The 21,131-nt window shown below is 45.0% G+C and overlaps 1 protein-coding gene across 2 annotated transcripts; it reads right to left on the bottom strand.

The window, feature by feature from the left end:
* Positions 1-2,550: 2,550 nt before the first annotated feature.
* On the bottom strand, positions 2,551-20,298 carry LOC125742510 (sterol regulatory element-binding protein 2-like). 2 transcript variants are annotated; one of them, XM_049014582.1, is made up of 19 exons: positions 19,262-20,293; positions 14,107-14,589; positions 13,110-13,270; positions 12,771-12,923; positions 11,388-11,654; positions 11,108-11,222; positions 10,696-10,847; positions 10,380-10,593; positions 9,667-9,842; positions 9,148-9,397; positions 8,412-8,581; positions 7,883-8,054; positions 7,191-7,302; positions 7,011-7,105; positions 6,177-6,309; positions 5,922-6,093; positions 5,324-5,500; positions 5,001-5,115; positions 2,551-4,186 (listed from the first exon to the last, which is right to left on the bottom strand). In XM_049014582.1, exons 1-19 carry the CDS (start codon positions 19,350-19,352, stop codon positions 3,975-3,977), a joined length of 3,420 nt encoding a protein of 1,139 aa, XP_048870539.1. In that variant the 5' UTR covers positions 19,353-20,293; the 3' UTR covers positions 2,551-3,974. The 2 variants fall into 2 exon arrangements, with proteins under 2 accessions (XP_048870539.1, XP_048870540.1); XM_049014583.1 differs by lacking the exons at positions 2,551-4,186; positions 5,001-5,115; positions 5,922-6,093 and having other exon boundaries at positions 5,330-5,500; positions 19,262-20,298.
* Positions 20,299-21,131: the final 833 nt, after the last annotated feature.

Below are 21,131 nucleotides of genomic sequence, written 5' to 3'. Positions count from 1 at the left end.
GAGTGTGTAACAGTGCATGTCTGACCTCTTGGTATGTGATGATGGCAGAGTCAAATTCTAGGCTCTCCTTTAACTTTAAACACACTAGTTAAGTGTTTCATCCCATGAGACAGACCAGTATTTAATGTCCCTTGCAGAAAGGATGCCTCGAATTTTCTCCGCTGTTATAACTGCTAGAGGAGGTTACTTTGATGAATGAAAGATGTGACATTTTCTTGCTAATAAAGGTACTCAAACTGTGGACATACTGTAAATTTATTTGTTAGCAAAAAATATTGAGTGCATGTTAAGTGAATGATACGTGAGTAACGTGCAAATGTAGATAGTCTCAATATGTGCAAAAAGTTTTGACGAATAGCGTACCTGCAGCATCCAATCTCATGCCAAGGTGCTGTACTGCTTTGTGTTTGCTTCGAGGGTTTTGTGCAGCGATGAAGGACATGCTTTCAAAGACAGTCAGTAACGGGTAAATATTCGCCCCTTTGACAACTTCATTTATTTCCGCCTAGTTAAACCAGGCTGTGATTATGTCATTGGTTATAACACGCTATTACATCATAAAATGACTGTAAGTATTGTGTCAGTCTAACTGAGTCAAAAGGCAAATGCCTCCGTATATTTTACAGTTTAGAAATAATTTTAAAATAACATAACACGTGTATTTTAACTATACTTCACAGCAGCCCCTCCATACCCATAGGAATGTGTAGGTATGATGGATGTAAAAGAAACTGCATCAGACCAAAGACCTGCCCACCTCATCTCATTTCAGTCACACTTCCAGCGCACTTGGGGAGCGTTACATCTGTGGTCTTATGTGTCACGGTGCAATATGACCGGCTGAGTGCAAGGCAAGATAACCATCACACTAGCAGGGACAAATTCATTTTGGATCTCGTTTTTGGTGAAATCTCATCTTTCTGTTACCAACTTAATTCTGTTGCCAATACGTCACCAATAAGAAGTGAAGTTGTTGTCTGAGAGCCAAATTAAATATTAAGCAAAAACATGCTTTTGTTTTAGTGAAAATCAGGACTGGATGGGCCATCTGGTATGCCAAGTATTTTCCTGGTATGTGGGCCGTCAAAATTCACTGTGGGGGGACGCCAAAGTCCAGGGCTGACGCATATGCCCGACGGGAAATTTTTGAGACACCGGTTAGTCTAGCTGTATGTCTTTGGAGAAAGCAGATGACTGACCACTTCCCAGTAGTGGTCTCACAAATGCAGGGTTATGGATTTGATTCTCATCTTCTGCTCTGTGTGTGGAGAGCATGTTCTCTTCATGCTCTTGCGGGTTTCCTACCACAAGTCCTCATGCGGTTCAGGTGGACTGACATCTTGGCATACGGATTCTGGGACAACCTCTATTCTTGAGGAAACATTATATTAGGAAAGAAATCTACAAATCAAGCTTGAATTTGTCAGTTCATCAACATGTTCTGACTGCGTCAGGTTTGATATGTGTTCCGCTTTCCTTCGGTTGTCCAAAGACATGCAGATAGAAGAAATGTGATGGACTGGCATCCTGTACTGGGCTCACAATTCTGATTGGGATTAGTGGTTGGAGGATGGATGAATGGATGATGTATGGATGGAATATATGCTTACATACAAACTACTTACTGGCACTACATTAAGCATTAGCATACCATAAAGCAGGCTTTCCCAACCCAGTGCTCAGGGACCCACAGACAATCCACATTTTTGCTCCTTACCAGCTCCCAGACAATCAAAAACACCAAGTACGTGGTTCAGGTATATCGGGAGCTGGGAGGGAATAAAAATGTGCACTGTCTGAGGTTTCTTGGGTACGGAGCTTGGAAACACTGGCATAAAGCATTCTTAGATCTGGGTAGAAGTATAAACCATAATAGGATAGCAAAGAAAATATGGCTTCTCTTCTGATACTTGAAGTATAATTGCCGATTTCTTGGTTACCTGATACAGGGGCACAAACAATAGAGAATTAAAGGGAATTCCAGATGGGAACTGAAATCAGCCTCTCGATGACAAAGGCTCTGCCCCTTCCCTTCTCTCATGTTTTCTCTGTTTTGCGAAACCTCCCTAAATGTCAGTTTATTTCCCAGGGCTCTCAGTCTGTCAGCTTTTTAGACAACTCAGTGAACCTGGCCTGGTCAATCGGATCATCACATGACACACGGAGGATTTCTGTGTCCAGAAGAAGGAGAGGATGTTACCTCTGCAGTTTCAGAGCTGCCGTGTTGGCGCCGTGCCGTGCCATATGACTGAGACTGGCGCCGTGCCGCATATGACTGAGACTGGCGCCGTGCCGTAGATGACTGAGACTGGCACCGTGCAGCAGATGACTGAGACTGGCACCGTGCCGCATATGACTGAGACTGGCGCTGTGCAGCAGATGACTGAGACTGGCGCCGTGCCGCAGATGACTGAGACTGGCACCGTGCCGCAGATGACTGAGACTGGCACCGTGCCGCAGATGACTGAGACTGGCACCGTGCCGCATATGACTGAGACTGCTCTCCCCAGAATCAGGGATTGTGAGAGAAAAGGGTAACTGTCACCCAGTTTTTCCGTTTTTATTTAAAAACAATTTAAATAATAACATCAGAATAAAAGACAGACACAAAACAATTACATACAGACAGGGAAACTGAAAACAGAGCCCTGTGATTCTATAGCCCTGTAATTCTCAACCCTGCCCCTAGTGGCTACAGTGACTGCCTGGTTTTTCAGTGTGTCTGAGCACTGAAGCATGTGTTGTAATTATTATGCCAATATATGACATTTAGGTGCTGCTCTTCATGCTGTTATTGCTCATACCTTGTATATACAAAAGAGCTGCAAACCCTGCACAGGCCAGCGCCCACCAGAGGCAGGTTTAAGAAGCACAACTGCACTGTGGCAGTTCTGCCTGTAGGTGTCAGTGCTCCGCCACAAACACTAAACCAAAATAATGTTGTCTCCAGTAAACTGCTGATTGGCAGGTGGGTTACACTCAGCTTACAAAAGTATAGCGTTTGTCTTTAAAAATCACAGAAAAGCTAACGTTTCGTCTCTTTCCAAAATCAAAATATATTGGATAATAAAAAAAGTACTTTTACACTTTGTATCAAATCCAAGTGCTTAATTCTAATTTCAAATTCAGCTATTCAAGAAATCAAACAGAAAAGGACATGACAACTGCAAAACCCCCCATGATATTCTGCTACAACTATACAGCCTGGTACATCTGCTTTAATGATACAAAAAGGAAGACTACACATTGCACGAAGCTCCAACTGTCACCTAATTTTTTAGAACATCCTTCTCATTTGATTGAAACACTGTCGGGCCTTAAATGATCATTTAAATGAGGGTGTCTAAGGTCAACACCAAAATGGAGACATTCAAGTGCATTTGGTTTGGTCAGCAGACCCGTAATTCATAGAAGGTTACAGAACATTATCCAGGCAGACATGTGCAGATGTGATCCATTCTCTTCCCCTGTAATACTTTCCTGCATTTTCATATATAATTAAACTTACCAACTTTATAAATCTGCCTTCAGTATCCATGGCTGTTATGCCATGTCTTTGATATGTGTTAATGCAATGACTCGGACAGCTTAGTGCAGTAATTTTGAGCTGAAGTTTTTTACTCCGAATTAAATTTCGTTGAGCTGAATTTCTGTGGCTGCAGACCAGAATGGACAAACTGCTTTGTCACACTTGAATGATCAGTTGGGACTGTGAGCAGGAATCTGAGCTGTGTTTGGGGGGGGAAGCCTGGGCAACTGAGAGCCTCCCAGAGACCACTGGGAGGGCGATGGAAGTCTTCTGACCTCCCAATGATTTTTACTCATTCCCCCGTGCCCCCCCCACCCGTTTACCACCACCACCACCACCCGTCCTTTGGGTGTTCACAAGCCTATATGCACAGTGAGTTTGATGGTGTCGTGAGTGCAACACTTCCTGCAGTGTCATGAAGGAGGAAGTTCTTCTGAAGCAGAAGTCAAGAGGCGGCCATGGCGGTGCCCCCCCCCAGCCGCAGCAGCACCCGCTGGCAGTCGCGCAGGGAGCGCCGGTCCCCCGTGCGCTCCAATGTGCGCTTGGCCTCCGCCAGGAGCCGCGCTCCCTGCCCTGGAGGGGGCAGCAGTGGCACAGGTAGGTGGCTGCAGGCCAGTAGGATGGCACGGGCCCTCTCCTGCTCACCCAGGGCACCCTCTGTGGGGAGTTAGAAACGCAGGATTAAGGGGGCGGAGACAGCTGCAAAGAACCAATCAGAGGGAGGCAGGAACGGCGAGTTGCAAGCATCTATATCAGCAGAGACCAGTTCAACAAAACTCAGCTTACATACTGCATACATCTGCAGTGTGTGTGGACTAGGTTTATATTACATTGTGTGGACCAAATGTCCTCACAAAGATCTGTGAATGCAGCCAAAAAACAAAAAATGCCAAAAGTCCTGTATTTTCTTTGTTTACTTATGGATATCACTTTTGGGATCAATGATCTATGAGTTTTCCCCATAGGAATTAATTTTGATTACACCTGTGTGCGTGTGTGTGTGTTAGTGACCAACCAGCATCAGTATTATGATCGTGCCAGTCTTTCAGTGAAAGCTGTTGTTAATGTGTACCAGGGCTCTTCACGTTGTGCCCAGCATTCCAAATCCGGGCCTTGTTTTCAGTTCTCCCAGGCAGTTAGTTCAATAATTACTGATTCTGATTGGCCAGAGGCTTCACTCCTTCACTGGCTCACGGGTAAAGGAAGGCTGGGAAATCAGCAGGGCTCCACCCTTGAGGACCGTTGATTTGAATAACATTAGCCTCAGTAGCCTGTTAGTGTATTAGTAGTTTTTTCTAATTTACTATTTCTCCTGCCCTGATCTGCTCCTGCTCATTTACTAGTTGCTTTCATGACATGGTGTATTGAAGATCTGGGTGATGCCAGTTAAGCAGACCATGTTCATCGTGTGATTTTAACCACTCATGGGCCCATGTGACATGGACCCACGTGCGAGTTTCCGGTTGGTGACCTGCACCGCAGCTGCAGGAGGGAGCAGCCCGCCTCAGGGTGTGGTCCAGTAGCCGGTGAGTGCGCATGGGACTGGCCCCCGCCATCAGCCGCACCGTCGTCTCGTGCAGAAACAGCTGCGGAAAAGAAGAATCAAACGACAAATTAATAGCAAGCTGCCCTGAGCAAGGTTTCAACCTTCATTAAAAAAAAAGCTTATCTAAGCATTCGTGCTCGCATAATTCGCCAGCTTTAGTGACTACTATCAGGTGTATTTGTATTTGCACAACGTCATGCTGGATAGGAACGCGGCTGACGTGTTCAGTGCCTGCTGGCTGGTAGTACCTTGCCCTGTGCCTGTTTGCAGCTCTGGCCCAGTCGGCGCATTGAGCTGAGGTCCCTCTGGAAGCCAGCAAGCTGGTAGGAGGAAACAGGGTCTGGATCGCCACCAGGAACACAGCCACGCTGCCACACCATGGTCCTCAGGGTGAGCAGGAAGTCACACACCAGGAGCTCCACCCCCTTCCAAAGATACAAAGCGGCCTTTGTGACAGGAACTAGAAGGAGCATGACAAACGGCCACACACAGTGCTTTGGGTCAGCCGGGGCAGCAGGGGGAGCTCTGCAGTTCAGAATGACATTTGAGAGGTCTCTGTGTTGCACTGCAGATACATTGCATTGGGGCCGCAAGAATCATGCAATGCAACCACAATGCACCACAGCCACCCCCACTGCCAAAACCACATGCATGCACTCCCCCTTTCAGCAAGCACTTTCAGCATTTAAATAAATGTGTAGGTGCACGTTATCTGTAACTGCCCCCTGTCAACATGGCACCTGGAAACTCCAAAATTCACCCCTGTACCCAAAGATGCACCTTAGAGAGGGAATGTCCCAGTTATCATGTGACCAGGGTGCTTCAGCAGCAAGGCATGATGGGTACCTTACTGAGCCTGTCGCCAGTGTGAATCAGAGACACGGAACTGCCGGCCCAGAGATGCCCACCGGCCTGATCACAGTGGGACAGGCACGCCAGGGCCCCCTTGCCCCTCGGCACGGTCAGGCTCAGCCGTGCAGCCTTACACATCTGCAGTACGGCTTTGGGTAAAGGATGGCTGCAACGGACAAGAGCAAGATCACACAGCGCTCAAGGAAATCGCCAGGGCAACGGCAGGTCCAGGCAGCACCCGAAACCCACCTGAGCTCGTGCAGCACTCTGGGCATGCGCTCGGCACCTGCTAGGGACATGCTCGCGGCCACATCGTCACCCTGCAGCCAATGGGAAGCCGCCTTCAGCACAGCCACCCACCACCTGCACACAGGGTCTGCAACTGAATTAAGCAGGGAAACAAGTAGATCTATATAAACTATGTAGTCAGGTGAACCAAAGCATGACTTCATGGTTTGACAAAATGTACACTATCAGTCAAAGCTTTTTTTGCACATTGAGATTTTCTACATTTGCATGTTACTCACTTTTTACAGTTACAACATTTACTAAAAACGCACCCAATATTCTTTGCTAACAAATAAACTTCTAGTATGCTCACCATTTGAGTACCTTTATTAGCAAAAGTTATAATAGCAGTTAAAATTCGAGGCATCCTTTCTGCAAGGGACATTAAATACTGCCCTGACATTAAATACTGCAAAGTTAACAAGTGCATTTAAAGTTAAAGGACAGCCTAGAATTTGACTCTGCCATCACCACACAACCAGTTAATAGGATGTCAGACATGCACTGTTACATACTCTGTCCATGTTATAAAGGTAACTTGTTTTATTTGAATTACATTTTCATTTATAGTTGTTCGCTGAACTTTTCAAATGCTTAACGAGAATAAAAAAATCTACAGTTTATGTAATAAAAGGACAAGAGGTAAAAACCTGTGGTGGTGTAATAAGTGCCGAATAAAAGGCAATTTAAGATGTCAGTATCAGAAGACGTATGTACAGACATTTCACGACAAAAACACAAACAATACATTCATTCTCGTTAAGAGGGATGCCGGCAGCCTATTAACTTGTGTACCTGCGGGTGAGAAGGAGACGGCTGGAGAGGATGTGCGCGTCTCCTCTGTGCAGCTGTCCAGCAGCTGAAGATGCTCCAAGGCATTGAAGGTCTCCCTTAAAAACAGACGGTCATGGTGGGAAGGTTGAATGCGGGACACGTGGCAACAAGGCGCCAGGCAGTCTAACTCTGCCACCTTACCCGCTGTCATTCTCCTGCACGGCCATTTGGGGGCGGGGCTGGATGAGCGCCCACACAGCTCGCTCCAGAAGCTTCTGACAGAAACACCGGTGCAGCTGGGAAATGGAGTCCGCTGAGGGTGACGAATGGGAGACGCGCTAAGTGTTAGCGTAGCTCTAACCACAGGCCAGATGGGAACAGGTCAGGTGACTGACCAGAATCAGCCGGAAACAAATTAGACCTATAAGTTACAGATATGTAACTTAACTTCAGACAAAAGTCTTGCCGTGCAAATGAGTAAATGTGTCGCATTATGATGTGTGTGGGCTCTGCTAAGAAGCTAAATAGTTCACAATAACTAGCACCAGTTTTTACTATAAAGAAATTGAAGAGCAAATTTCCAAAACTCACACAAGCTATTTTTTGTTGTGTTTGACCTAAAGTCAGGCTTCCTCTTCATGTTACAGTATCGGGAACCAAAACTCACTCAGTCGTCATGTAATCCAGCAAACAAATTTAATCCAACCTCCAGAATTTACTAAAACCACAGAAATAGTTCATCCCATCCACGGATCTTATGGAGTTTTGGAAATTTGCTCTTCAATGGGCTTTGTTATCTTTACCAGTAAATTGCTATGGAGCCACTGCTGTTATTCTGGTGCGGTGAGATTCCAGCCGGGCCTTCAAGAGAGCGGTCCTCAGATTATAATCACCTGGGCCTCTCTCAGAAGTATACATGTCCTCCAGGCTGCTGGAGCTGACGGACCAATCACAGCTCAGGAAGAACTGTCTTCCCAATGGCGTGAAGAGCCAGTGCAGCCAATCGGGGTGGGGCCTGGAGTCTGACTGACAGGCCGTGTTCTGTGCACGGCTCAGCATATAAGCCTAAGACCCGGAGGGAGAACATCAAACAGACAGAACAGTGAAACCTAACTATGCCTCTCCTTTAATGTGAACAAGCCGGTTGGGGATGGATGGATTTTAGAATTATTTTAGGGTTAAATCATGATGATACTTGAGAACTTAAGTAAATATAAAGTACAAAACACAGCATCATGATTCACTGTGTCTATATTTAACTGATCCTTTAATCCACTGTTACAATATTGTAGGTACAATGAAAGTACCTCACAGCCAGGTCTTAGACGTTAACGTCAGCACAACTGTCATGGCAATGGGTTTAATGTATAAGGAGAGAAGAAGAACGAGTGACAGGAAGTGATGAAACAGGAAGGGGCTCACAGGCAGAAAGGAGCAGCGGCGCCCCAGTGTGGCCTTGAGGGCGATGGCCGCGTTGACGTAGATTTCTGCCTGTTGGCCCGGAGACACCTTCCCCTGGGCACCTTCACTCAGATTCACAGCGTTGAGGGACAGGCAGAGTCCCCACAAGGCACCGTGCTGGGGCAGCATGCCTGCCCAGAGGGGGAGGGAGGGAGAGAGAGACAGAGATCACGTGGGGGGTGGGAAGGGGGGATTCCTTTCAGAAAGAGGGAGAAAGACACTCACAGAAAGAGAGCAAGGGTTTACCTGTCCGATTTACTACTCTTAAGGGGTATTGAGAAGCCAACTTATTCATGATTTTTATACAACAATGGTCGTAAGTTCAAGCCTACAAGGGGGGATTTCTGTTGTACAGGATTGCCAACTGTGGGCAGCTGGCTGGTGTGAGATTTTTTTGTTTTGTTTTATTTTTATTTATTTATATTGTTTCATTACCTTGTAAATAGTTTGTATGGTTTGCAAACTACCCCAGTGCTTTTTATGTAGCTAATGCTAGGTTTATAATGGAATAATATATATTTGCAGCGAGATTTCTTGCGTGGGAGTCTGAAAGCGTCATACCAGACGCATGACAGCTGACAATCCTGCACACATTGCACCTGGAGCTGAAAAGTGCTTCAAAGTCTAAATATATAACATATACGTGTCATTTCAAACCTCTCAATCACAACAAACTGGACTATTCAAATGAACATACCTGTGAGCTGAAGCTGGCTGAGACTGTGATACACCAGAGCTGCGTCCCTGAAGCTGGTCTGAGACTCCTCCCACTCACGGTCCCCTCCAATCCAGAGAACCAGTTGACGTAAGGGGGGCGGCCAGAACAGGCAGTAGCGAATCACATTCCAGCAGAGCGAACAGGTCAAGTCAAGATGGTTAGTTGGAAGGGTCCTGGACAGGAGAGACAGGCAGGTCTGTAAGCTGGCTTCTGCGGAGGAGTAGTTGCCCTGGGAGAGGAGAGACAAAGCCACATTACTCTGAGTTTACTACATGTCTGGAGGATAAGACCAATTCTGGTCAGGAAGATTGAGGTAATACACAATTAAATCCTCCATCTTTACATGTTTTTAAGTATGTGCTTTTATCCAAAGACCTCCAACTCCATCGGTCTTAATCAGCCTGTTGGCCAGAAACTCCTTAACTATCGCTCCCCCTGCTGCCCTACACACTAAACGCAGGGAAGAAAATAATGCAAATGTGGAGACGTGTTACCTACCCTGTACAAGTGCAGGTCGGCCTGTTTGCGGTGCCTCCAGAAGCAGAAGGACTTGGGCGAGTGCAGGGGGGTGACCGGCTCCCAGAGGTACAGCACCCTGACGCAGCCCCAGACGGCTCCCACGCCACTCAGCAGCCACATGCACACCCAGGGCAGGAGTTTCCAGAGCCAGCCAGCTGTGAGGGACAGGCAGAGACAGATGCTGGCACACGCCTCAAGCCACAAGTGTCACATCAGAAAGGGCTTTCAAAACTACACAGTACAGAAAACCCATTTCCCATCGACGCAGTAAGAAGGGGAGATGTGAGAACATTCAGCTGGAGGTGGCTTCCATATGGCCCTACGATGCTGGACTCGGTGGGCAGTATATGGATGGGTGGATGGATGGATGGATGAGTGAATGGATGAATTGATGGAAGTTTGCTTGTTGAGCTGGTGCTACAAAGTAAGAGGGAAGTGTATGAAGCTCTATTTTACTTAGTTGGGTTAGATGGAATCGCCGAGGCAGTACATTGGTATGACTCACACGCACAGTGTTTGACAGCAGGAATTCCACTGCACAGTGAAAGAGGATCAAATTAGACCTACTGTGTATTTTGGCCAAGAATATGAAGGAAGATGAGCAATGAATCTGTTCACTCAAACGGCCAATGGCGACGCCCCGTGGTATTGCCTTCTAAGTGTAACGTCTGATGGAGAGCGTGAGGGCTTACTGAAGGTCGGGTTTTGATCGGGATGACTCAGTACCACCCTAGAGGATCCGTGCCCATCTCCTAATGAGGGCCAGCTCACCCTACCCTGCTCCCCAAATCTGAGGAGTGAGGGGAGAGGATTGAGGGACAGGCAGAGGAAGGTGAGGCAGCAGAGGAGAAGGCGAGAGCGGTCCAACACTGCCAGCGAGGCCGGCGAGTCTGGCTCATTTTTCACCTTGGGGGCGAAACACAAGGTCATTTCGGTTATATTTTAGGTGTCGTGCCTCAGAATTGGGGGTGGAAGGGAATACCACAAAGGGGGTCATGCGATGCTCACCAGATCGTGCTCCGACAGAGGAGTCCCTGACTCAGAGTCAACGCAGTATGGGGACAACTGGCATGAGGAGTTTGAGTCCGAGTCAGAGAAAGGTGGGGACATTGTTACCCTTTCTGGCTTCATCAGCACATTCTCAACCCGGCTTATTGACTCTGGAGTAGAGAGGGGGACAGTCAGTACAAAATGCTCAGGTTCACATGGCCCAGTGCTCAGGTTCACATGGCCCAGTGCTCAGGTTCACATGGCCCAGTGCTCAGGTTCACATGGCCCAGAGTGAGGGTGGGAGTGTCCTGAATACCCTGAATAACATCAATAGTCATTAAACTGTTATTAAATTAACAAAGTATTATCCTGCTACAAGAACATATGTCCCCTGGCTGTATTTAAGTGTTAAAAACAGAAAACAACTCACTGCTTTTCTGCTTGGCCATCTTGAGGGTCATATTTTCCTGGCGTAATTTACGGTTGACTTGCTGAAGGTACTTAATGTAATCGATGGACTTCCGCAAGACCCCCGACTTGTGCATCTAGACAGCGAGAGGAACAGGACTGTGATGTGAATAACTATGTACAGTCGTGGGTCATGCTGCGCCCAACCTCAAGCTACGACCCCACTCCATCTCTGTCTGTTTAGCGATGCTCAGCTCCTGCTCAATAAACTTCACCCTCCTTGCATTCTTCTTCCTGCTCACCTTGGCATCGTTCCCCATAACCAGGTCTCTCAGCTCGATGATCTTGTCGTTAATTGAGGAGCGGTACCGCTTCTCAATGATGTTGTGCGTGGTCTTCCTCTCGCCCTCCATCACGACCCCTGACCCTAGGCTCACCCCCAGCCCAGATCCTTGGTCTTGCGTCGCCATGGCAATGTTCCCACCCTGGCACATCACTGGTGACATCTGTTTGTCTCCACCGCCCACCACTACCGGTAGAGTGGTTAGGATATTGCTACTCATTAGGGTCTAAATGAACAAAAGGAATGACAGGAGAAAAAGATGGTTAAATCCATCCATCTTCTGAAACCGCTTAGCATAGTCTGGGTGGTGGGGGGTCTGGAGCCTATCCCAGATGCTATGGGCACAAGGCAGGGGCATCAACCCATTGTAGGGCACAATCATACACCATGAACACCTACGGCAATATGGTAACTCAACATCTTTTTTGATTGTGGCGGGAAACCGGAGTACCCGGAGGAAACCCCACAACGACATGGGGAGAACATGCAAACTCCACACGCATGTAACCCAGGCGGAGACTTGAACCCGGATCCCAGAGGTATGAGGTGACAGTGTTAACCACTGCACCACCATGGCGCCCCACGATGGTTACATATAAATATAAATTTAAGAAAACAATTAGATTTAGATCTGGTGAAAAGGATCAAGACTAGATAAGATGTACAATGAAAGACCCCCAACATCCAGACCCCTCCAGTATATTATCTAATCACCAACATTACTTATTAATCACTGTCACTTTAAACCTCGGCATCTTGTCCTACTCGTGTGTTTCTGCATCCATTCATCCATCCATCCATTTTCTATATCCACCTGTCCTATACAAAGAAGCCACAGACACAAGGCTGGGGTGTCACAGGACACGCCCCCATTCACACATATATTGCATATTGCATGTACATTGTATGTTATTGTTCAGGATTCTGTCATTTGTTGTACTTTATTGTTATATGTTGTTTATGTCTGCAGGGAAGCAGGCAAGCAATTATTTCTCATTGTACAAATGACAATAAAACTATTGTATCCTTGAATGCCTGAAAAGGTCACCAATGAGAAAATAGGTATAAAAAAATTAATAAAGTGAGCAGACTAAGTGATTAATCTGACAAGGCTGCAGCTCTTACACAGAATGTAATGCACAGGTCTTAGTAGTGCTGGGTGGAGCGAGGTGTCACAATCTGTAAGGGGTGGAACTACTGCACTCTTGCAAACCACAGACCGTTTGATTCCGTTCTTACTGGATTTACTGGTTCCCGTGGCATTAAACCAGACAATGAATGACAGCTCATTTCAAAGCCTCATCTCCCTTTTGGGTCTAAATCGGCACGTTAAATGACTCACCGGAACTTGCAGGGAGGTGGTCTGGATGGGGGTAGTCAGTGCAGTGATACCAGGTGGGTTATGCATGGTGGGTAAAACCTGTGTTGCGTCAGGTTTCAGAGTTGTGAGAACAAGAGAGTCTGTCTTTATTATTTGGGGCTGGTGCAGCAGGACCTGAAGAAAACACATCGAAGGAGTTTATATAAACACTCCATTCTGCTTTCTTGATTTAGAGGTTCTGACATTTGGATTCAGGCACGTGGAATTTGCTATGAAACATTTTATAGAGCAACATCAACATCAACAATTTTGACACTTGAAATTACAGCTGAGCCTTAGAGAAGATCGTGTCTGACTGACCGGGAGCTGCTGTATGTGCTGTGGTACCGCGTGTAGCACCGGCTGAGCTGAGGTCACAGTCTGGATGGTCGGAGCGCCCGGAGTCAGGACTCCCTGATGCTGGAATGCCATTTGCTGCACCTGTGGTGATGCAACGATGTTCTGCACCTGTGGCTGTAGAACTTCAGCGAAAATGAAAAGAACTAATTAGTGTGAACATTTTAAAAATAAATTTAAGATTTTATGATGATATACATAAATATATGTTTATCAAAAATATACAGGACATTTCAACAAGTAGCAAAATAAACTACAATCTACCAGAAAAGCCTAAAAAAAAAAACGTCAACGACTGTTTTGAGACGATGCATTGTTAAATCAGAAATGTTGGTGATATTCAACTCCATAAACGATCCATTTTAGTTCACATCGCTGATCGCTGGGGTGGTCGTGGCACATGGGTTATGTCATTTATGCTCATCAAACCATGGTCATTCTTGAACTGAGATAAATTTCATGGTAACATTTCAATTATTGGGAAAGAAGTTTTTCTCAGTGACAGGATCGTGATGTAAGTGGACCTAAGTAGTGTTGGGAAAATGTATCTCACCTAAACCCTTCTCCATGGTAATTAAACACTTGAAAGTTGAGCAGTCTTAATTAAAGAAGCTCTTGCCTACAAGCTAAGGTGTGACCCAACAAATTACATCTCTCTCAGACCAAGATTTCTTCTTCCATCCATCCATCCACTGATCCATCCATCTTCCTTACTATTCCGGGTCAGGGTTGTGGGAGAGGGGCGCTATAGCCCAACACGACCCTGGAGCACGTCATAAACGTGATGATCTTCTAGCCATTGGTAGTCAAAATATGAGCTAGTATATTAGTTTATTCATATATTTGGGCTGGCATCCTGTCCAGGGTACGCCCCACGTAACCCTGTCTAGGGCAAACGGATGGATGCATGAATCCCCAATTCATACACGGCTCATTTGATTAAGCACAAATATCTGCCCACCTTGGAAACCAGGAGTGGGACTCTGGTGGTAGACAACAGAGTTCTGGATGAACTGGGGCTGGGAGGCCGTGGTCAGGCTGGGGGCAAACATCACCGTCTGAGCCTGGGCGTGGCCCTGAAGTGGCACAGGCTGCGTTTGCACAGCAAACCCTGGGCTGTGAGTCGGGACTGTCTGTGTCTGGAGCGCCACCTTGTGGATCTGCTGAGGCTGCAGGCGCAGGATGGACTGAGGCCGTGGGTGGAGGACAGGAGAGGGCCGCACCGGCAGCGGCTTGGGGGCCACGACCTGGACGGGGGCTTGGGGAGGGTTGAGGCACTGGACGGTGGTCACTGTGAGGCTGGGCGGAGGAGCGGCTGGAGGAGGAGCAGGGGTGGCTGGCTGTGGAGCATCTGCTCCCCCATTCTTAGCAGAGCCTCTGAGATACTGATCTTCAAAGATGTCAGGGAAGTCTCCTACTTGGTTGCTGACAAACTGAAGCATCTCTGTAAAATAAACCCTGACAGTCAGTCAACCTGAAGAGGGCACTTCAGGCTTTTTTCCTGGTCTTTAATTATCATTCTTGTCCTGCCCCTAGCTGTTCATCCATCCATCCATCCATCCATTTTCCAAACCGCTTATCCTACTGGGTCACGGGGGGTCCGGAGCCTATCCCAGAAGCAATGGGCACGAGGCAGGGAACAACCCAGGATGGGGGGCCAGCCCATCGCAGGGCACACTCACACACCATTCACTCACACATGCACACCTATGGGCAATTTAGCAAGTCCAATTAGCCTCAGCATGTTTTTGGACTGTGGGGGGAAACCGGAGTAAACCCCACAATGACATGGGAGAACATGCAAACTCCACACACATGTGACCCAGGCGGAGACTCAAACCCGGGTCCCACAGGTGTGAGGCAACAGCGCTAACCACTGCACCACCATGCCACCTCCCTAACTGTTCAACGTTTTCATATTCATCCAAATTACAAACTGAATTCTAAGCAATATCATTTTAACATAGCATTCTTCCTTAGCATGGTTACTTAAAGTGTAGCGACAGAATTACAAGTGAACTTCAAACAGTGAGCATCAGTGACAGTAAGCTTAGGAGAAACAGCTGGACAGTGTAACCGTGGTGACCGTAAATGAGAGAAGGCAATGAGTAGCACTTATGTATAGCTGAAAACAAGGAGACCATTTGTGTACACAGACACCGCACCTCCCAGGGGTCTTGTTAAAAAAAACAGCATGAGACTAATTTTGTCCCAGTGTAGCCCGCTGTGGTGTTACACATTCTTTTTACAGTAAATAAACTGACAATATTTTGCAGAGTAATGCATGTCTTTGTGGCATCACCTTTATTGTACAAATAACATATTATTATGGGAGCCAGGGAACCAGGGGTGGGGGGACAAAATGTAAGCTGAGTAACTTGACAGCAAGAAAAGAATCCATTTTAACACAATGTGGCAATTCAGACCTTTACTGGATGCTAAAGATTCATTCATCTATGTCTTCATCCATCCATCTATTTATCCAACCAACCTATTTATCCTATACCCACTTGTCCTGTGCAGCATTGTCGGGGTCCAGAGAATATCCCATAACAGAATAACCCAGGATGGGGCGCCAACCCATCGCAGGCTGAACATTCATCCATTCCAAACCGCTTATCCTACTGGGTCGCAGGGGGTCCATAGCCTATCCTGGAAGCAATGGGCACGAGGAAGGGAACAACCCAGGATGGGGGGACAGCCCATCACAGGGGACACTCACACACCATTCACTCACACACGCGTACCTATGGGCAATTTAGCTACTCCAATTAGCTTCAATATGTTTTTGGACTGTGGGGGGAAACCGGAGTACCCAGAGGAAACCCCACGATGACATGGGGAGAACATGCAAACTCCGCACACATGTGACCCAGGTGGAGACTCGAACCCAGCTCCCAGAGGTGCGAGGCAACAGTGCTAACCACTGCACCACCATGCCGCCCCGGCTAAACATTCAGTAAAATATTATTTTATGTTTTTCTCATTGTAATAATATTCTCTTCATAGAATTCAAAAATATATATATGTGATTTTGCCAGTAAATAAAATATTGCAACTGGGCTGTGGGAACTGCTGGAGCCTTCTGGAAGCTTCTGAACACAAACATTCCAATAATTCCCATTAAAATGGACCAAAAAAGAAAATACCCTCAGTTCCAATTAAACATAATATTTTCATTACAGTATGTTATTTTGTCCAATTTATTATACTCTGAAAACATTGCAGTTAGGACTCATTTTGGCTAGTAGTTTTATTTGTCCGTTTTATGCGATCCCTGCTATTATAGTTGAGAGAAAAACAACGTGTACTGATCACATTATGCAAACACCCAATGTATCATTCCACTGATAATTAAGTTACCTTCCTGTAGATCTTGGCATACCGGAGTATCCATTAACCTAATGAAAGGTGCAGTAGCCTTGAAATGATGAACTCAGTGCCAAGTCTGGGACATTATCATAGACTATCGCTGAGAAAAGACAATGGCCACCAGTGAGAAAAGACAGGGTTTATAACCCTGTCGAGGTCACTGTAAAGAAATGAGGAAAGACAGGTCTTTATGCAACCTCCGCAGAATTCTGTTACACCGACACCACTGCAAAAGTCAGGAAGAAGGAGGAAAGAGTTCCATAAGAGTTTCACATTGACCTACTTCCAGCTGCAGGCTCCAAGTCAAACATACGGGCAATATTTGATCAATTTTACAATCGTTTTTCATTGAGTCAGAATAATGCCAAAATAATTATTAACAAAAAAGAAAAACACAGAAGGTGATTGTACAGCTCAACAGCCTGATTTTCAGCATTATATAGTAAAAATGCAATACACAGGTGGGTTCAGGAACTTTCCTCAGGGTTCCTCATTGGTGATGATGTAAAAGCCGGCAATCTTGGCGCATGTCCCTGATGGTACCATTGTGCTTCTACAACCTCGGCCATTAGTCTGTTGGGCCTCTGAGGAATTCTTATGCAGAGGGTGTGTTTCTCGTCTTCATACAGATTATATCTTGTGAGTTTTGAGTTGGTTGATTCTGAAGTTTAGCCTTGGAAAGGGTTTCCTGCATAGTGTGGGTGTGGGGGAGGGTGGAATTATGGGAGTGCCTTAAAATCCCCATATACAAAACATAAATGCAGGCGTACCGGGCAACTCCCATGAGTGGCGATTCTGACTCCAGCAGCTGTACATTCCTGTCAGGTTACAGCCCTGCAGATATTCTCCTGCTTATCGATTTTCCTTCTTCCCTCTCTACTCAAGGTAGCATGTGGGGATATAAAGGAGAGCTGTTTGGCCAATGCTGGGATCTCGTGGGTTTTCTACTTAACCCCACCGAGTCCCACTGATAGAAGTTGGGTAATCGGCGCGTCAAGGGTACTGGAGCAAGGTCAAAACCAAACATCGGAGATGGGGATGCAACAAGGTCTTATCTTGACTAACATGACCCACTGTTTACACTAGAGGATGTTTGTGTGTGACATTGTCGAAGCTACAGGTAATGTAACGTAGGAGAGGGTTCAAAACAGCCATCAAAACAGCTAAAATGTATTATCTATACAATAAAGACAGAATCATATGAACTGAAACATCAACCACCCGACAGCCTTGTATCATATAGGGGTTGGTGATACACCTCAAGGTAATATTGATAGAAGTTCAGTACCAACAGTGAATCTGGTAAATGTGGCTTTTATTTATTTGCAGAGCTAGGTTAAAGGGTATACTTGTTACTCTATGTATTTTTAAACTTTTAATTTTAAAAAGACTTTTGGATTTTTTTACACCCTGCCACACCTTGCAGGAGTTAACTGGGTGCTTATCGCAGTAAAATTTACATATGCTCCCATTTAGCACTGTGCAACACAGTCCGACTGCTATCGGGAAGAATGGGCAGCGCAAAGACACAGGATTTTATCAGTATTCATCACTTCAGAGTCAACCTTAAACCCTGCATTTAAGTGAAATACACCCTAAGTGGGGTGTAAGAAATCGAGAGACATTCCCACCCACACAGAGGGCAGGTAACAGGCAACACCTGAATTAACCTGCAATTCTTAGAATTGTAGGAGGAAATCTGAGAGGACAGAGGAGGCCGTGCAAACATCATGAGAACATGGAGACTTCACACCATGTTGGCAAGAGTGCAGTCGGATCCAAACCCGCTCTAACGGTGACACCGAAAATTTGAGCACGGGGCGCATATAAAATAACCTACGAAAGTTATGAAAGCGAGTGCAGAGTACAAGTTAAACACAATTCTGTGACCCTCGAAATAAACCAACAAAAATGATAGATTGTAAACTCAAAACAATATTGTTTTCTCTGTGTTATTGTGAATCGTTATTATACGAGTTATTATTCCAGGATTAAGTTTACAGGGAGGATAGAAAATGAATGGATATCAGATTCTCCTTAATTTTCTCTTTTCTGAATCACTTTGCTGGAGTCACTAATGAATGCAACTACTTTTTAAGTCATTATTTCAAAATTTGACAGCGGTTAAATCCCCTTAATCTAGAAACTTTAAAGGTCAAACACTTTATAATTGCATCCCATGAATACCCTTCGCAAAAATGAGGAAGAAAAATACAATATTTGATCTAAAGTTGTTATTCCTGTTCGCCACGCGATTTCTACTCGTGAAATTCCCCACCGGTGACACCCGGTTCTCAAATGCACATTATTAGGAACACAGTATTCAGATGTTAAAAAGTGTGACCCAGATAAGTATACTCTATGCACTCGGTAAATCATAGTGCTGTGCTAGACTGGAATTTATTTTAAAGCAAAATACATTTAAAATACTTCAAAAGCACAAACGCAAAGGTGCATCTTAATATTTGCCCTGACACATATTAGAACCACTTTATTACATTTGTGCATGAAAGACAAATGCTGAAATTTGTATAAGTATAAAGACAGAAGATCCGTTGTATTTTTTGAGTATAATGCAACTTTTATGACAAATGGTATTCCTTAGAATGATTTAACATTGCAACGAATTTTAAAATAAGCACTGAATGTATTTTGCTGGATAAAGCGTGTGGTAGCATCGTTCAGACTACCGGCAACTTAGATATTTGGTCATTTACGATAACTGCACAGCGAATAACACTCACCATCGATATCGCCCAGAGAAAATTCCTCTGCGAGCTCCGATAACGCAGGGTCCATGTTCTCCATTGATGATAAGTACTGCTTTTTGTCCATTTTACTTTGTCGTGAGCTGATGCAAAGTTGAGCAATACAAAATTTGTAGAAAGTACATTACGTGGGGCGGGTGTACCTATACATTCTTTGTGTTTTGTAGAAGTGTGAAACCAGACAGGGAATGAAGAGATGTTGCAAATCTGCCTCAAGGTGGCGACTGACAGTGTTGTAGGTTCCATTGACAGATACGATCTTAATTCTCTGCTTATGACGTAATTCACAAACAGTGCATGGAAACCAGGGAGGCTGGGGATTGGATGAAACCTGACAGTTGTTGTCATGAGCCCAGGTGCCACTGGCCAATCGACGCACCCCCAGTAGCGTGGTCCGACTGGACGTCATTGATCAGAAGCTTGCAGGAGTGTTTTTCGGTCTCACCAAAAAAGGGTGATGTTCATTAGTCGTAGCCGGGCACCATCGTGTTGTAACTTGTAAACTTGTAATCGAGGTTTATAAGGATCATGGGACTTTTTTAACCGGTTAACTGAGCGGTCTACGGAATACGGCCGGAAAATATGATGTCACTTCCGCACTTTTTTTAGCTCACCCTGACTCGCTTGCCGTGAAAGTAGCCGGCCGGACTTCGACAAGTGTCTGTTGTGCTGTGGAAATAACGTCTTGCTTTAGGAGGCAATTAAATTATGTATTTAATCTAACTTAAACAGCATGTTTATAATGTTTGCATTAACCATAAAGTTACTATCCTACAGGTGAGGTAGGCGCGCACGACCTTTCAGCTAGACTCTAACTTGGATTTAGTGGTTTACTCTAGTTACAAAACCTTTTCTTTTCTTCCTGCCCCTTAAATTGGAGGCTAATACGTTGCATAATTAAGTAAATCTAATGTAATAAAAACATTTTCGTATCTCGTGTTATTACTGGAGTATTATTTATTAAACACATTTACTCTTTGAGTTCCAGTTGACCGGAGGGAGGGAGAGAATTATTGTAAATAAATTTATATTCCACAAAAATCGTTTGCTACTAAGCCTGACATAAGTGTGTCGATTTTGCTCAAATTGTGGGCGATAACTTTTCTGAGAGACTTTAATGTATTACCAGAAATACTGATTAAACGCCTATATAGCTATAGGAATCCACTACATCTACTGTTTATAAATATATTTATATACAATTACCAAACAATTTGGGACACCTGTAACCCTCATTTATGCTTCATGTATCAGTTTTACACAATTAACAAAGATTTTCATACAGGTTTAGCGTTACATAAACGAAAACCAAGGATTACAGTACCCCAACATAAAAGAGCCCGCAGTACAAAATATTAAAATAATACAACTCTAGCAAAATAAGAACTGTTGTAATTAGCATTTTATGGTAAAATAGGTTTCATCTTCATATCTGCAATGTCTCGATGAAACCACTGGTAGGAGACATTTCCTTATGAAAAAATAAAATACCGCGTGGCCATTGGTGGACACTTGCACTGGCTGAGAGGTTGAATGGAAGGTTCGTTTTATACAAACTCCTTGTACAGAAATGTATACAAACAAACGATACTTTTTTTTACATAAGCCGAATAAAATGTACATATATTTTGTCATTTTGTGTTTCCTCAAAATTCATATTGTACAGTTCATGACTTTTGGGCCTATGTTCAGTTCACTTCTTGTTCAGATTTAAAAATATATTGTTCTGTCTTCACACTTCAGTGTAAGTGCAACATTTGTTCGCTACAAGACTATGAAACTAAGGGTTTCAAAGGCAGATTTTTTTTTGTAAAAAGCCATCTTTATTGCACTTCTCATTGGCAGT

The sequence above is a fragment of the Brienomyrus brachyistius genome, chromosome 5 (assembly GCF_023856365.1).
Source record: "Brienomyrus brachyistius isolate T26 chromosome 5, BBRACH_0.4, whole genome shotgun sequence".
NCBI lineage: Eukaryota > Metazoa > Chordata > Actinopteri > Osteoglossiformes > Mormyridae > Brienomyrus > Brienomyrus brachyistius.
The sequence above is the reverse complement of the archived record's forward strand: the minus strand, read 5'-3'. Positions and strand labels throughout refer to the sequence as shown.

Coding starts and splice junctions, on each gene's coding strand:
- LOC125742510 (XM_049014582.1), bottom strand. CDS start 19,352: ATGGACAAAAAGCAGTACTTATCATCAATGGAGAACATGGACCCTGCG. Junction 12,924..13,109: donor AGCACATACAGCAGCTCCCG/GTCAGTCAGACA, acceptor TGTTTTCTTCAG/GTCCTGCTGCACCAGCCCCA. Junction 9,843..10,379: donor CGATCAAAACCCGACCTTCA/GTAAGCCCTCAC, acceptor TGTCCCTCACAG/CTGGCTGGCTCTGGAAACTC.